Consider the following 13653-nt stretch of genomic DNA (forward strand, 5'->3'; position numbering starts at 1 on the left):
TAAGACTGGCACAGTGATTTGCTAAGAGAGAGAAATTTCCTTGGCTCTAAATTTTAAGACAACAACAAATTAAAGAGTAACAATGTAGTAATTATAGATTCCATAGATACATTTTCACAGAATGTTAAAATTCGGACTCTAATTATCATCTGGTTTTGAGGCAGCCCAGTAAGTGCACAGAATGCTCACTTTCTGATTCCCTTGGTCTTCATCTATCTAGGGGAATGATGTTTTCATAATACTGAAAATCAAATCAGATTTTAAACACCTCTAAGTCAGCCCCAGTCTTCTCTCTTTGCCTTTTTTGCCTCATCTTGTTCTTTCTTCTGAAGTTCCCAAAATAAGATTCTTTTGCCATCATCCTGATCAAGATCCTTGTCATCTTATTTCCAAATTATTGGAATAATCTTTCCTACCTCTCTGATCGAAAAGCTCTCTAGTCACTTTCTTTATCTTGCTTCCTAACCCTGGCTTTCTTCCCACTATTCCACTGCTCAGAAACTTAATTTCCCTTGTCACAACAACTTGTACCAGTTCCATAATAATCAACTCTGGCTACCATAAGCAGAAAAGGAATTTATGAAAAAGGATCGATTATGAAATTGTTGGAATGAAACACTGGGGAACTACTTTTTGGAAAATAAATAGAACTCAGGGATGTCATGGTACTGCCAAGATTACACACAACCTCCTTGTAGTACAATTGTTATTACTACTGTCATTTGCCACCTTGGGCCCTGCTTAGATTCTCGGCCTCTGCAGGAGTCAGTAAGAATTCCTGCCATTCCCTGGCCATTGCTTTAGTCACTGAAGAACCAGGCACAAATTAGCTTGTCCGTGATTATTTCCCTTTGCCTTGCTGATAGGTTGTGGGTAAAGCAAACTTTTGCCCAGTTTCACCCTCCTGGTGGGAGGTAGGGCCCTCCCTGTCACCTGTTCTAGGATTCCTTCCAAATAAGACAGGCATTCAAAAGTGTTAGTTCCACATAACAGATAACCATCCAATCTCCATTGCCTGCTTTTTTTGGATTCTGCCTCATTTTGCCTTTGCCTGTCCATACACTTTTGTGCTACACTTGTACCCTTCCCCACCCTCCCCACTTAAATTGGTTTCTTTGAGTTTCTCTAGAACTTCTTCCTGTGTACTTATATCATTAAGTACATGTATACACATTATATGTGTGTCTTTTACCTAACATGCATTCCTCCCTCCTTTCCTTTGTAAATTGAGGCAACTATGTGAGTATTTCTAGGTTATTTTGGAACAAGTGAGCTTTAAGATGTGACAGTTCTGGCACAAAAATAGTACATAGAAAATGTTAACCTCTATGCTGGACTGATTTTATAATTTACCTCAGGTGGTCCTAATAACTCAAGGGAGTTTTCCTTTACACTGTTAAGGCCACTTTAGTGAATTAGTATTCATGAAGCACCCAGAACAGAGCTTGGATCATTGTAAGCATGTGTTGGCTAACTAAAACATTTATCTTACTTATTTCTTTTTAATTAAGTTTTTTTAATGAAAATAATGTAGTTCTGGTTTTGTTACCTATTATAAAAACTTATTTGTAAATGGGTAGTAGGAATAATTTATGAAAGAAAATTACATATTGTTCACATATATACTTTCCAATAAAGTCTTAGACTTATGGTGACAATTTTAAAATATGTGGAGTTCTTTTTTAATTAAAGGTTTTACTGATCTTTTTTAACATTTATTAAGAGGAACTGCTATGTTTTGTTGTTTACTGTAGAATGGAAGCTACAAAAGTATTCATGCAATGGCCAAAGATATAGATCTCCTAGCAAAAAATGCCAAAACTTATAATGAGCCTGGTTCTCAAGTATTCAAGGTTAGTTTTTTGTTGTTGTTATTTTCATTGATAATAGTAAATACTTTAATTTAGGTTCAATAATTTTTATAACAATTTTATTGAAGTATGTCACATGCCATAAATTTTGCCCATTTGTTTACTTATTTACTTTGGTATTAGGGATTGAACCCAGGGGTGCTTAACCATTGAGCCACATCCCCAGCCCTTTTTAATTTTTGAGATAGAGTCTCACTGAGTTGCTGAGGTTGGCTTTGAACTTGAGATCCTCTTGCCTCAGCCTCCTGAGCCACTGGGATTGCAGGCGTATGCCACTTTACCTGGCTCAAATTTCACCCATTTAAATTAAAAGACCCAATTTGATGGATTTTAGTATATTCACAGAGTTAGCAGTCACTCTTTTCCCCCCCACCATCCCCAGCCCTAGGGAACCACCATCTTTTTGTCTTTGTACATTTGCCTATTCCAGATATTTAATATAAATGGAATCATACAATATGTGGTATGAATTCTTTTGTGACTGAATTCCTTCATTTAGGATAAGGTTTTCAAGGTTCATCAATGTTATAGTATGTAGTCAGTACTTCATTCTATTGCTGAATAATATTCTGTCTTATGGATAAACCCTGTTTTATTTAACCATTCATCAGTTGCTAGACACTTGAGCTGTTTCCATTTTTTTGTTGATTTTGAATAATACTGCTGTGACATTCAATATAAGTTTTTAGGTGGGCATATATTTTCATCTTATATGTACATACTAAAGAATGAGATTAGTTATATGGTAACTATATACTTAACTTTCTAAAGAACCAGCAAACTCTTTTCCAAAGTAGATGTACCATTTTACATTCCCATTAGTGATGTACAAGTGTTGAAATTTTCTACATTCTTACCAACACTTGTTTTCCATTTTCATCCTAATGGGTGTAAAGTAGTATGTTATTGTGGTTTCGATTTGCCTTTCTGTAATGAATAATAATTCATTTTTACATGTGTGTATTGGCCCTTTGTATGTCTTTGGAGAAATGTCTATCCATATCCTTTGCCCTTTTTTTAATTGGGTTACTTCTCTCTTTATTTTTGAGTTGTAGGCGTTCTTTATATATTCTGGATATCATGCCCTTAAGAGATATATGATTTTTGAATATTTTCTCTCATTCTCTTGTCTTTTCACTTTTGTGATAGTGCCCTTAAATGCACAAAAGTTTTTAATTTTGATGAAATCCAGTTATGTATTTTTTTCTTTGGTTGCTTTTGTTTTAGGTTATCACTGCCCAGTCCAAGTTCATAAAGATTTACACCTATATTTTCTTCTAGGAATTTTATAGTTTTAGCTCTTACATTTAGATCTTTGATCCACTTTGAATTGATTTTTGTAATTAATAGGTAATAGTTCAGATTCATTCTTTTATATGGGGTATTATCCTGGTACCACATATTGAAAAGATTTCGTTCCCCATTGATCATCTTGGAACCCTTGTTGAAAATCATTTAACCAAGATGTAGGAGTTTAATTCTGTATTCTTGGCTCTGTTCAGTTCATTTAATTGTTTGTTCTTATGCCAAAGTAAGGTTTTTTAATCCTTTTTTTCAGCTAAATATTGATTTATTCCCTGCATTTAAATTTCATAAATAATAAAAAGCAACATTTATAGTGTAAATACAATGTAAAATAGCTTTTCCGTTGCTCTGTAATTCCCTCTTAGAAATTTTGTAGTCCTGCTTGTAGAAATTCCTTGAATTAATCACATATCATTGGGAATTTAGGAAAGAATGCTCAGAAAATCTTTTAGTAGTAAAATTGTTAGATTTTCCTGAACCCTGACCCAGATACTATTGCTATTGCCAGTTAATGTTAACTCTATCTTTCATCTTTTGAGAAAGTTTGAGTGAAAATCGGAAATGAATTCTGAAGTCCTTTGTTCTTAGTCCTTGGATAAGACATTTTGGTAGTATATTACTGATTGTTAGTTGATACAGTTAAAAATTTTACTTTTCAATCTAATTATTTTTCTAAACCTTTTCAAGAGAAAGAAAACCTTGGGACTTTTAGGTTGTATACAACTAGGATTTGTTGTATTTTACCATCAGATCTTTGCATATTACTTCACCAACTGTGAAAGAACTAGAAGCTTTTTGCATTTAATTAGTGACAACTTCATGAAGATGTTTGAGAAGCTTACAGAAAAGTTAGAGGATGCAGCTTTGTGAATGTTGAATAGATGTCAGCTTCAAATGGAAAGAGTACCGTGAAAGGTGCCCAGTGTGTGAACAAGGGAATTTTTTTTCTATTCCTTTTTTAAGCTGAGTAACTTTATTTTGACAGGATGCAAATTCAATTAAAAAAATATTTTATATGAAAAAGGCAGAAATTGAACATCATGAAATGGCTAAGTCAAGTCTTCGAATGAGGTAGGTTAAGAAATATTTAAGATCTTTATTAATTTTCTTCCTTTTTTTTTTTGGTGTGGAACTGGGGATTGAACCTAGGGTGGCTTTACCACTGAGCCACATTCCCAGCCCTTTTTTTTGAGACAGGGTCTCACTGAGTTGCTGAGGCTGACCTCAAACTTGCAATCCTCCTGCCTCAGCCTCCCAAATTATTGGGATTATAGATGTGTGCCACCACATACTACTCAAAAAATTTCCAAGATCTTTGTGTTTTTGTGTTTGCTGAATTTTCTAATAAAATCAATACGGTAGAAAACAAGATTTATGTTACATTTCAAGATTATATTTAGTTAATAATGTGATTCTGAAAAGAGTAGAGTAGCTTATCTAGCCTCTTCATTGTAGCTGAAGGGCTTTATTTAACAAGAAACACTTAAGGTAACACCACTATATCCTCCTCTTACCTTTATAAATACATATTGATGTAATACAATATTATGGTACTTGGATATAATGTACAGTAGCATATATTTGCAATATATAAAGATCTGAAGTACCATTCTAGTTGGTTTTTCCTTTCCTAGAACTTTAAGTTTGAACAAGTCTTAATTCTGGAATTCTGCTTCCTCTTACCTGAAATGAAAAGGTTGGGTGATTATTTTCAAAGCTCTCTCCTAGTTCTCACATGTATTTTGTTATCATTTCCTCTGGCTCTACAATGACCATAATCTCTCAAGGACCGGCTGTGGTCTGCTGTCCTCTGCAGAGTCCCATGGTCCTGGAGAAGAGCCTGCTGCATAGTAGAGGCTCAGAAAAATTCAACGTTTCTATTAGGAAAAAAATAGAAAATATCTTTTTTTTTTTTTTAATCCAGAATTCTGATTAGCTATCAAGTTTCTGAGGTTTTTTTTTTTATCTTTGACTAGGACTCCATCAAATTTGTCAGCGACCAGGCTGACAGGCCCTTCGCACAGTAAAGGCAGCCTTGGTGAAGAGAGAAATACCACTAGCAAGTATTATCGGTAAGAAAAAGAGGGTTTAGTCTGAGAGTTGACCCATACTTATGACAGTAGGCATATTAATATTTGTCTGATGGCTGTTTTGAAATAATATTTTGGGATTTTTTTTTTTTTTTTGAGACATGGTCTCACTAAGTTGCTGAGGTTGACCTTGAACTTGCAGTCCTCCTGCCTCAGCCTCCCAAGTTGCTGGAATTAATAGGCATGTGCCACTGATCCCAGCGTACTTCTGGATTATGAGAGTTATTTATCAAGTGCTTTATTTAAAAGGTTGAGATACTTGTAGTAGGTTTTACCTCACATCTCAAATAATGATTAAGGATTCTTTAACCAGTTAGTGTTTAGTATTAGTTATAAATAAAATGTGAGATTTAAATACTTATTTGCAATAAATAAGTTTTGTGTTTAGAATAGAATTTTTTGTCATTTAAAAGTATGAGCATCTTAAAAGAGAATAACCAGTGATGGTGACTGAGTCTTTACTTTCTATAAAATAAGGAGTACTGCTGCATTTAAGTAAAAAGCGGATTATAAGTTGCCCCACTCCAGGCTTTCTTAGAGGAAAAATTAGTTTTTCTTGGATAACATTGATGAGGAATATTAAGTAGTAAAAAGATAAAGAGGCAGTTAATAGAAATTATTTTTCTGGGGCTGTGGCTGTGGCTCAGTGGTATAGCGCTTGCCTAGCACGTATGAGGCACTGAGTTCAATTCTCAGCACCGCATATAAATAAATAAAATAAAGGTCCATCAACAACTAAAAAAAAATTTTTTTAAAGCAAAAGAAATTATTTTTATTTGTTATTAAGTACTTTGTTAACAGCTCCTAATGTCTTCCAATATCTTGTTTTTCTTTGTAGTAATAAAAGAGCAGTCCAAGGGGGCCGTTTGTCAGCAATTACCATGGCACTTCAGTATGGCTCAGAAAGTGAAGAGGATGCTGCATTAGCTGGTAGGCATTAGGTTTTGGCTAAATTAAATGCCTTCTAAAGTGGATCCTTTTGGTTGGTCTGGCCTGAAGTTTGTTGGTTTTTGGAGAATGTGCTATTTGGTTCCATTTGATTGTACCCCTTAGTTGGCAGCTGATTTATCAAAAGCTTATTGCTTGATATTGGTTAAAATTCATATCTGGGTAAATATAAAAACATGAAAGAGATAAAATGATGTAGAACGGATAATAGCCAAAAGGTAGCCATATTAACATTAGATAAGAACTTTCGGAGATAAGTGAAAAGATTTAAAAAAGATTCAGCCTACAATAGTAAAAGATTTGTTTCATTGGGAAGATGAATTACAAAGGAGCTCCAAATATGTAAATCAAGAAGATGGAACTTTACGGAGAATTTGAAAACAATACCCGTCCAACAGAATTCCTCTTCTCTCGTTTGCTAGATAAGTAGAAAAATTGAATCTACTTCCTCATAAGTATGATGCTATTGAAATGAGTTACCGCAAGCTTAGTGGTGTAAAATAAATTTTTTCTTACAGTTCTGGAGATCAGAAGTCTAAAATCTAGGGGTCAGCAAGCCAGTTTTCCAGATATTTTAGGGGAGAATGTATTTTCTTGCTTTTTCTGCTTCTGAAGACTATCTGTACTTGGCTTGTGGCCCCTTTTCTCTATCTTCAAACTGCATCTTTCCAACTTCTGCATCTGTTGTCCCTTCTTCTTACTGCTTTGACCTTGTTGCTTCCCTCTTGTTAGGATCCTCTTGATTACATTTAAGGGCACACCCACATAATTCACAGATTAATTCAGGTTAATCTTCTCATGTCAAGATTATTAATCACATTCACAAAGTCCCTGTTGGTATAAGGTAACATTTAGAGGTTCTATTGACTAAGACATGAGAATATATTGGTAGTTATTATTCAGCTTATCATATGTATTCTACATTTAAAGAACACACATTCTTCCTAGGTTCATATTTATAAAAACTGACCATCTACTCAAAACAAATTTCAATAAAGATTAGGTGTTATATAGCCCCCATTTCTGATAAGTGCAGCTAAGACATCAACTAACAATGAATAGAATTTAAAAGTCTAAACATCAGAAATTTTAAAATAAACACATAGGCTAAAAGAAGAATTATCTCAGAAATTTAAAATACTTAAAACTAAACAATTGCAACAATGAAATAATGCATCAGAACTAATTGGGTGTAGCTGAAGTGATAATTCAGAAGGAATCTCATAAGTCTGAATGCTTCTCTTTAGAAAAGCACCTGAAGGAATGAGCTACGCATCCAACATTAGTAAATAATAAGATAATTTTGAAGTTAGAAAAAATGAGTTATAAAGCTAATAGCAGAAATTTAATTCATTAAAAAAGAAACCTATAATGGAAAAAATTAATGGGGTGAAAAGTTATTTTGTTAAGACTATTAATAAAATAAGTTTATGTTGGAATTATCAAGAGAAAAACATAAGAGGTAAATAAATAATATTAGGAGAGAGACATATAGAGATTAAATTAAAATGTATTTACAGCATATACATTTAAAAATTTAAATGAAAAAATTCCTAGAAAATGTTAAATGTGTAAAACTGATTAAAAAATTAAGCCAGGCTTGGTGGCACATGCCTGTATTCCACACTGCTCCTGAGGCTGAGGCCCAAGGATCACAGATTTAAAGCCAGCCTCAGCAACTTAGTGAGGCTGTAAACAATCTAGGGACACCCTATTTCAAAGTGAAAAATAAAAGGACTGGGGATGTGGCTCAGTGGTTAGGTGCCCTCTGGGTTCAATCCCTGGTACCAAAAAAAAAAAAAAATTAAAGGCTGAGATTATTCATAGAACCAGTAAAGAATTAAATTATCAGTTAAAAATCTTCCCACAGGCTAGAGTATATATGTCCCTGGTTCATCCTCAGCCCTGAACAAAACAAGCAAAAAAAAAAAAAAAACCAAGCAAAAACAAATAAAAAACCTTCCCACATAGAAAACACCAAGCCAAACATTTAAGAAAGAAGATTTATAATTTTTACCTCAGTGCTGAAGATTGAACCCAGGGCCTCACACTCTGCCACTGCATTTCACTCTCTTGGACAACAGAATTTTATTAAAACATCTGCACAGTAGATGAAATGAGCTTCTAGTTCACTCTGTGAATCTAATATAACCTAAATATCAAAACCAATTAGAAGCATACTGTATCTGTCAGTGTATATAATACATGATGACACAGTTGGATTTATTCCAGAAATACTAGGTTTGTTCAACATTAGAAAAGATAAAGTACCATTTACTGCATTAACATTAAATAAAACCATACAATTGGCTCATCACATATATTTGATAAATACTACAATTCTCATTCATGATGAAAATTCTTAGCAAACTAAGGAGACTTTTCCTAAGCTGATAAAAGGCATTTCTCTTTTTAAGGGAGAAATGTTAGAAATAGGGTAAGAATTCTGTTACATTTTTTAGTGAAAAAGTACTACACAGCCTACAGTTACAACAGTTAATGTATGAGGAAAAGAAGAAAGATACATACATATTGTAGTTGACAGATTTTTTTTTTCTACTCAAACTCTTCAAATAAATTACTAAAATGAATAAAAAATAATAAGTTGCAGATATAAGATCATTACGCAAAAATCCTCTGGAATAGGCACAAAAAGAAAATTAGGTATATATCCAACAAAAGATGTGTAAACTCTTTATAGGAAATATCAGAGATGATGACTAGTTTCAAATCCTTGTCTGCTTCTAGCTAGCTCTATGACTGTATTAAAATCTCATCTGACAGCTTTATAGGATGAATGACATTGTATAAGTTGTTAATCTCTTTTGCCCAGTTTTCTCATTTGAAAAAATAACAAAAATATCTGTTTCATGTGGTGGTATTAGGACTGCCTAAGGCTTGTGCTTATCAAGTTTTTAGCCCAACTTAAGTACTTAATAAATGATTGTTGGTCTTACCTGGGAGGAGTACATAGCAATTATGGTTATTGTGATCCAGCCAAAACAATTTAAACTGTGATCTTTATGCACTATTTAAGAAATCAGGGAACTGAGCAAAATCTGAAGATGATTCTGTGTTTTAATTTTTGTGGTGTTTTTATGATTTAGCATCTATTTAAAAATTCCCTCTATAAGGAATACATCATTCATCAGGGATGGTATAAATCAATTGGGCAAAGTCACAGAGACTTAAGGTTAAATCATGTCTGACATTATCGGCCTAATGTAAATTTATACTATTCTAAATGTGTTAGCAGCTTTCTATTGTAACAAATATCTGAGATAATCAACTTATGAAAATACTTTATTTTGACTCAGTTCTGGATGTTCTAGCATATGATCAGACCCGTGGTGAGGCAGCACTTCACTAGGCTCCACCTGTTAAAAGTTTCCACTACCTCTCAATAGCACCACTCTAGGGGATAAGCCTTTAACACATAGGGCTTTGAGGGACATTTCAAATCCAAACTGTAGCCCTGAACTTCATGGTATTATTTTAGTTCTGAAGTCTCTGAAAGATTTCTTCCTTCTTTTGACCATGCATGCCAAGGAGTCTCTGAGGAGAGCCCAGAAAGAAAAACTATTTTGCGGGCTGGGGATGTGGCTCAAGCGGTAGTGCGCTCGCCTGGCATGCGTGCGGCCCGGGTTCGATCCTCAGCACCACATACCAACAAAGATGTTGTGTCCGCCGAGAACTAAAAAATAAATATTAAAAATTCTCTCTCTCTCACTCTCTCTCCTCTCTTACTCTCTCTTTAAAAAAAAAAAAAAAGAAAAACTATTTTGCAACCTTTTATAACCAGTATAACTTTTACTATTTAGCATTTTATTTCTGTGAAATGTTTCTCTAAACATATAGTTCTATGAAACATTTCTCTAAGCATGCATCCTTAGCATCATCTTTAATGGAGATTATAGACTATTTTTAAAAATTTTCAAATATATATATAGGTCTGTTGAAGGAGCTATAAAATATGGTTATTTCATGCTTTATTACTTTCTTCCCCTGTGAATACTTGTTTTTTGTCTTTCTAGCTGCACGTTATGAAGAAGGAGAGTCAGAAGCAGAGAGCATCACTTCCTTTATGGATGTTTCAAATCCCTTTTATCAGCTGTATGACACAGTTAGGAGCTGTCGGAATAACCAAGGGCAGCTAATAGCTGAACCTTTTTTCCATTTGCCTTCAAAGAAGAAATATCCTGATTATTACCAGCAAATTAAAATGCCCATATCACTACAACAGATTAGGTAAGATCTTTTCTGTATTACTCTGTGTAAATCTGTTTTCTTATGGTCTAGCCTGCATATATATTATTGTTTCCTAAAATGGATAAGGATTTTAAAAGTAAACTTTTTACCTAACCATTTGTTTGTCTTTTGATTAAGAACAAAGTACAAAAACTTTCCTGCTTACACCTTTCATTGATACTTTAATTATGGTAGTTAAACCATATTTAAATTTTATATTGATAGTTGAATCATCAGAATAAGCAAAGTCAATTCTTGGAGAACTTATTAGCTGAAACCGTACTTGAAAGATGGTTCCATCTTGGATTCCCTTTCCTGTTTAGAAAATGTTTGTTTTGTTCTGCTTTTTTTTTTTTTTTTTTTTTTTTTTGAGATGGGATCTTACTCTGTTACCCAGGCAGATCTTGAACTCATGCATACAGTTAGAAAATGATCATTTGGCAATTCAGCCAGACAGAATACTTAAACCACTACAGTATCATTAACAATGGTAAGAAATCATAACAACAGTTAAAAAAAAAAAAAATCCCAATTTAAAAATAGGCAGAGGGCCAGGCTCAGTGGTACATGCCTGTAATCCCAGCTTGAGATGCTGAGGCAGGAGGATCGTAAGTTCAAAGCCAGCCTTAGCAACTTAGTATGAGGCCTTGAGCAATTTAATGAGACCCTGTCTCAAGATAAAAAATAAAAAGGGTTGGGGATGTGGCTCGGTGGTTAAGGGGCCTTGGGTTGAATCCCTGGTTCACAAAAAGAGAGAGAGAACAGAGGGCTTCCATAGGAGGTTTAGACACTGCTACTGCTGTTGCCACTGTGTCTGTAGTGATCCCTGAGAAGTTGCAGCACATTTTGAAGGTACTCGGCACCAACATGAATGGGCAATGGAAAATAGCCTTCTTCCAAGTTGGAATTTTCTGATGTAAACTTTGCTTTGTTAAGTCACTATTTCAGCACACACATCCCCCCCGCCCCAACACCGCCCGCCATGTCAGTTTTGTGGACACCCCAGTAGGAGTGGGTGAGAAATAGGGAAGTGATTTGGGCCTAGATGGTAGTACACTAACATTTTGAAGGGTCAATATGTAGGATGTCTAATCCCTTCTTGGGTCACAGAACCCATGGTGCCTACTAAGAAACTTGCTGTGCCTGGACTCCCTTCTATGTATGCTATGTAGAGCAGCAGTGAAGTGTAGGGCAGTGCTATCCAATAGAACTTTCTGCAAAAATGGAAATGTTTTATTGCCTATGTTATCCAATATGATAGTCACTAGTCATATGTGGCTGTTGAGCATTTGAAATGAGGCTAGTGCCACTAAGGAAGTTGATTTTAAATTGTATTTGAATTTAATCTCAGTAGCCACATGCATCTAATGTCTACAATATGAATAGTCCTAGGAAGATTAATTGGCAGAAGGAAGATAGTTGAGTGTCCCCAAAAGCAATAAAGAATGGATGGATAGCCAGATGTAGTGGCACATTCCTATAATCCCACCTATTCTTGAGGCTGAGACAGGAAGATTGCAAGCTCAAGACCGCCTTAGCAGTTTAGAAAGGCCCTAAGCAATTTAACAAGACCCTATCTCAAAAATTAAAAAAAGGGGCCTGGGGCTGTAGCTAAATGGTAGAACACTTGCCCTGCAAGTGTGAGATCCTGGGTTCGATCCTCAACACCACATAAAAATAAATAAAGATAAAAAAATAGAAGTAAATTTTTAAAAAGGGCTATGGATGTGGCTCAGTGGTATAACACCCCTGGGTTCAATCTTCAGTACTAAAAAAAAAAAAAGTTTGAGAATGCAAAACTAGAGCTGAGAGATAGCTCAAAAGTAAAGTACTTGCTTAACATGTACCTGGCTTTGATCCCCAGGCCCACACACAGAAGTGAGTAGGAGCTAGTGTGGTACCTCATGCCACTTTTCACTGTGCTGGGATTTGTTTTCCCCGTGTTTATTTCCATTTTCTCTCTTCCTTCACTCCAAGTCTCAATTGATTAGCTTTAGTCTGATAAATCTCTGAAGATCTGTTAAGTTGTTGTTTGCAAATTTGGATTCTTTTAGGTGTTGAGAACACTTAGCATTTTTTGATTTGGCAGGAATAAGATTAATAAACTCTGGTGCTAGCTGCATAAGCTGGTAGTGAGGACTGAATTTATGCTTAGTTTTTGTTTTGTTTTTTTCCCCCTTTCAGATATGTTTTCTAATATTTGTATTCCTTAAGTGCTACACAGAATCTGAATAGTATTTTGTTAAATTTTAAGTAAAGCTTTACATGCATAACAGACAATTCTGTTCTAAGAAAAAATTTGGAATCTCCATTGATTCAGTGAAACTGTTTTCACACATTTTGGTTCTTTAATAATATTTTTGTGATTTTGATGACTAAAATGCAGGTGCTTCAATCAAGATTTAAGAGTTTATCCTTAAAAAAAGAAAAAAAAGTTTATTCTGTCTACATAGAGTTAGAGCAAACAGTGATTCTTCATTTAGCACAAAGTACATAAGGCCTTTCAAAGAACTGGTATTATTAATAGCAGTAGTGTCTAACCTATCTTTTTACTTAGGACTTTTAAGTAAAATAAGCAAAAACCTCAGCTTAGGCCATCATAGTTTGTAATAACTTATATTGGAGGATAGCAATAAATGGATTCTGACAAATTTACCTCTCATTTACCATTGGAAAATCAATTAAGCTATCCTTTTATATCTTCCTTGAGTAAATATCTTTCCAGATATTTCTTCATGGCATTGCCATTATTATTATTATTATTTTAACCTGCATGAACTAAAATATTCAGCCTCTTTCCTAACCCCAATGCTGGGGATTTAACTCGGGGGGACTCTGCCACTGAACTACACCTCCTACACCCCCATCTTTTTTATTTTATATTTTGAGGCAGGTTCTTACTGAGTTGCTAAGGCTGGCTTAGAGCTTGTGATCCTTTTCCTCAGCAGCAGGATTATAGGCATGCACCACTATACCGGGTTGAAATGTCCTCTTATTTTCAGAAATGGGTAGTTCTCCATGATTCTTCATTGAGGTAGTTTAAAATCTCTCTAATTTTTTTTTTTTTAAAGAGAGAGAGAGAGAGAGGGAATTTTAATATTTATTTTTTAGTTATCAGTGGACACAACATCTTTGTTTTTATGTGGTGCTGAGGATCGAACCCGGGCCGCACACATGCTAGGCGAGCACAC

The 13653-nt window shown here is 34.6% G+C and overlaps 1 protein-coding gene across 30 annotated transcripts in view; it reads left to right on the top strand.

The window, feature by feature from the left end:
• PBRM1 (polybromo 1) overlaps positions 1-13653 on the top strand; it is a gene marked incomplete at its 3' end in the record, with an annotated part of 92901 nt that overhangs the window by 18567 nt on the left and 60681 nt on the right. For all 30 annotated transcript variants that reach the window (XM_081282860.1, XM_081282864.1, XM_081282865.1 and 27 more), the window contains 5 exons: positions 1755-1853; positions 4162-4247; positions 5153-5248; positions 6105-6196; positions 10249-10462. In XM_081282860.1, coding sequence (XP_081138986.1) covers positions 1755-1853; positions 4162-4247; positions 5153-5248; positions 6105-6196; positions 10249-10462 — 587 coding nt within the window. The remainder of the gene's footprint in view (positions 1-1754; positions 1854-4161; positions 4248-5152; positions 5249-6104; positions 6197-10248; positions 10463-13653) is intronic.

This window comes from Spermophilus citellus (genome assembly GCF_964194105.1).
Source record: "Spermophilus citellus genome assembly, chromosome: 3".
NCBI lineage: Eukaryota > Metazoa > Chordata > Mammalia > Rodentia > Sciuridae > Spermophilus > Spermophilus citellus.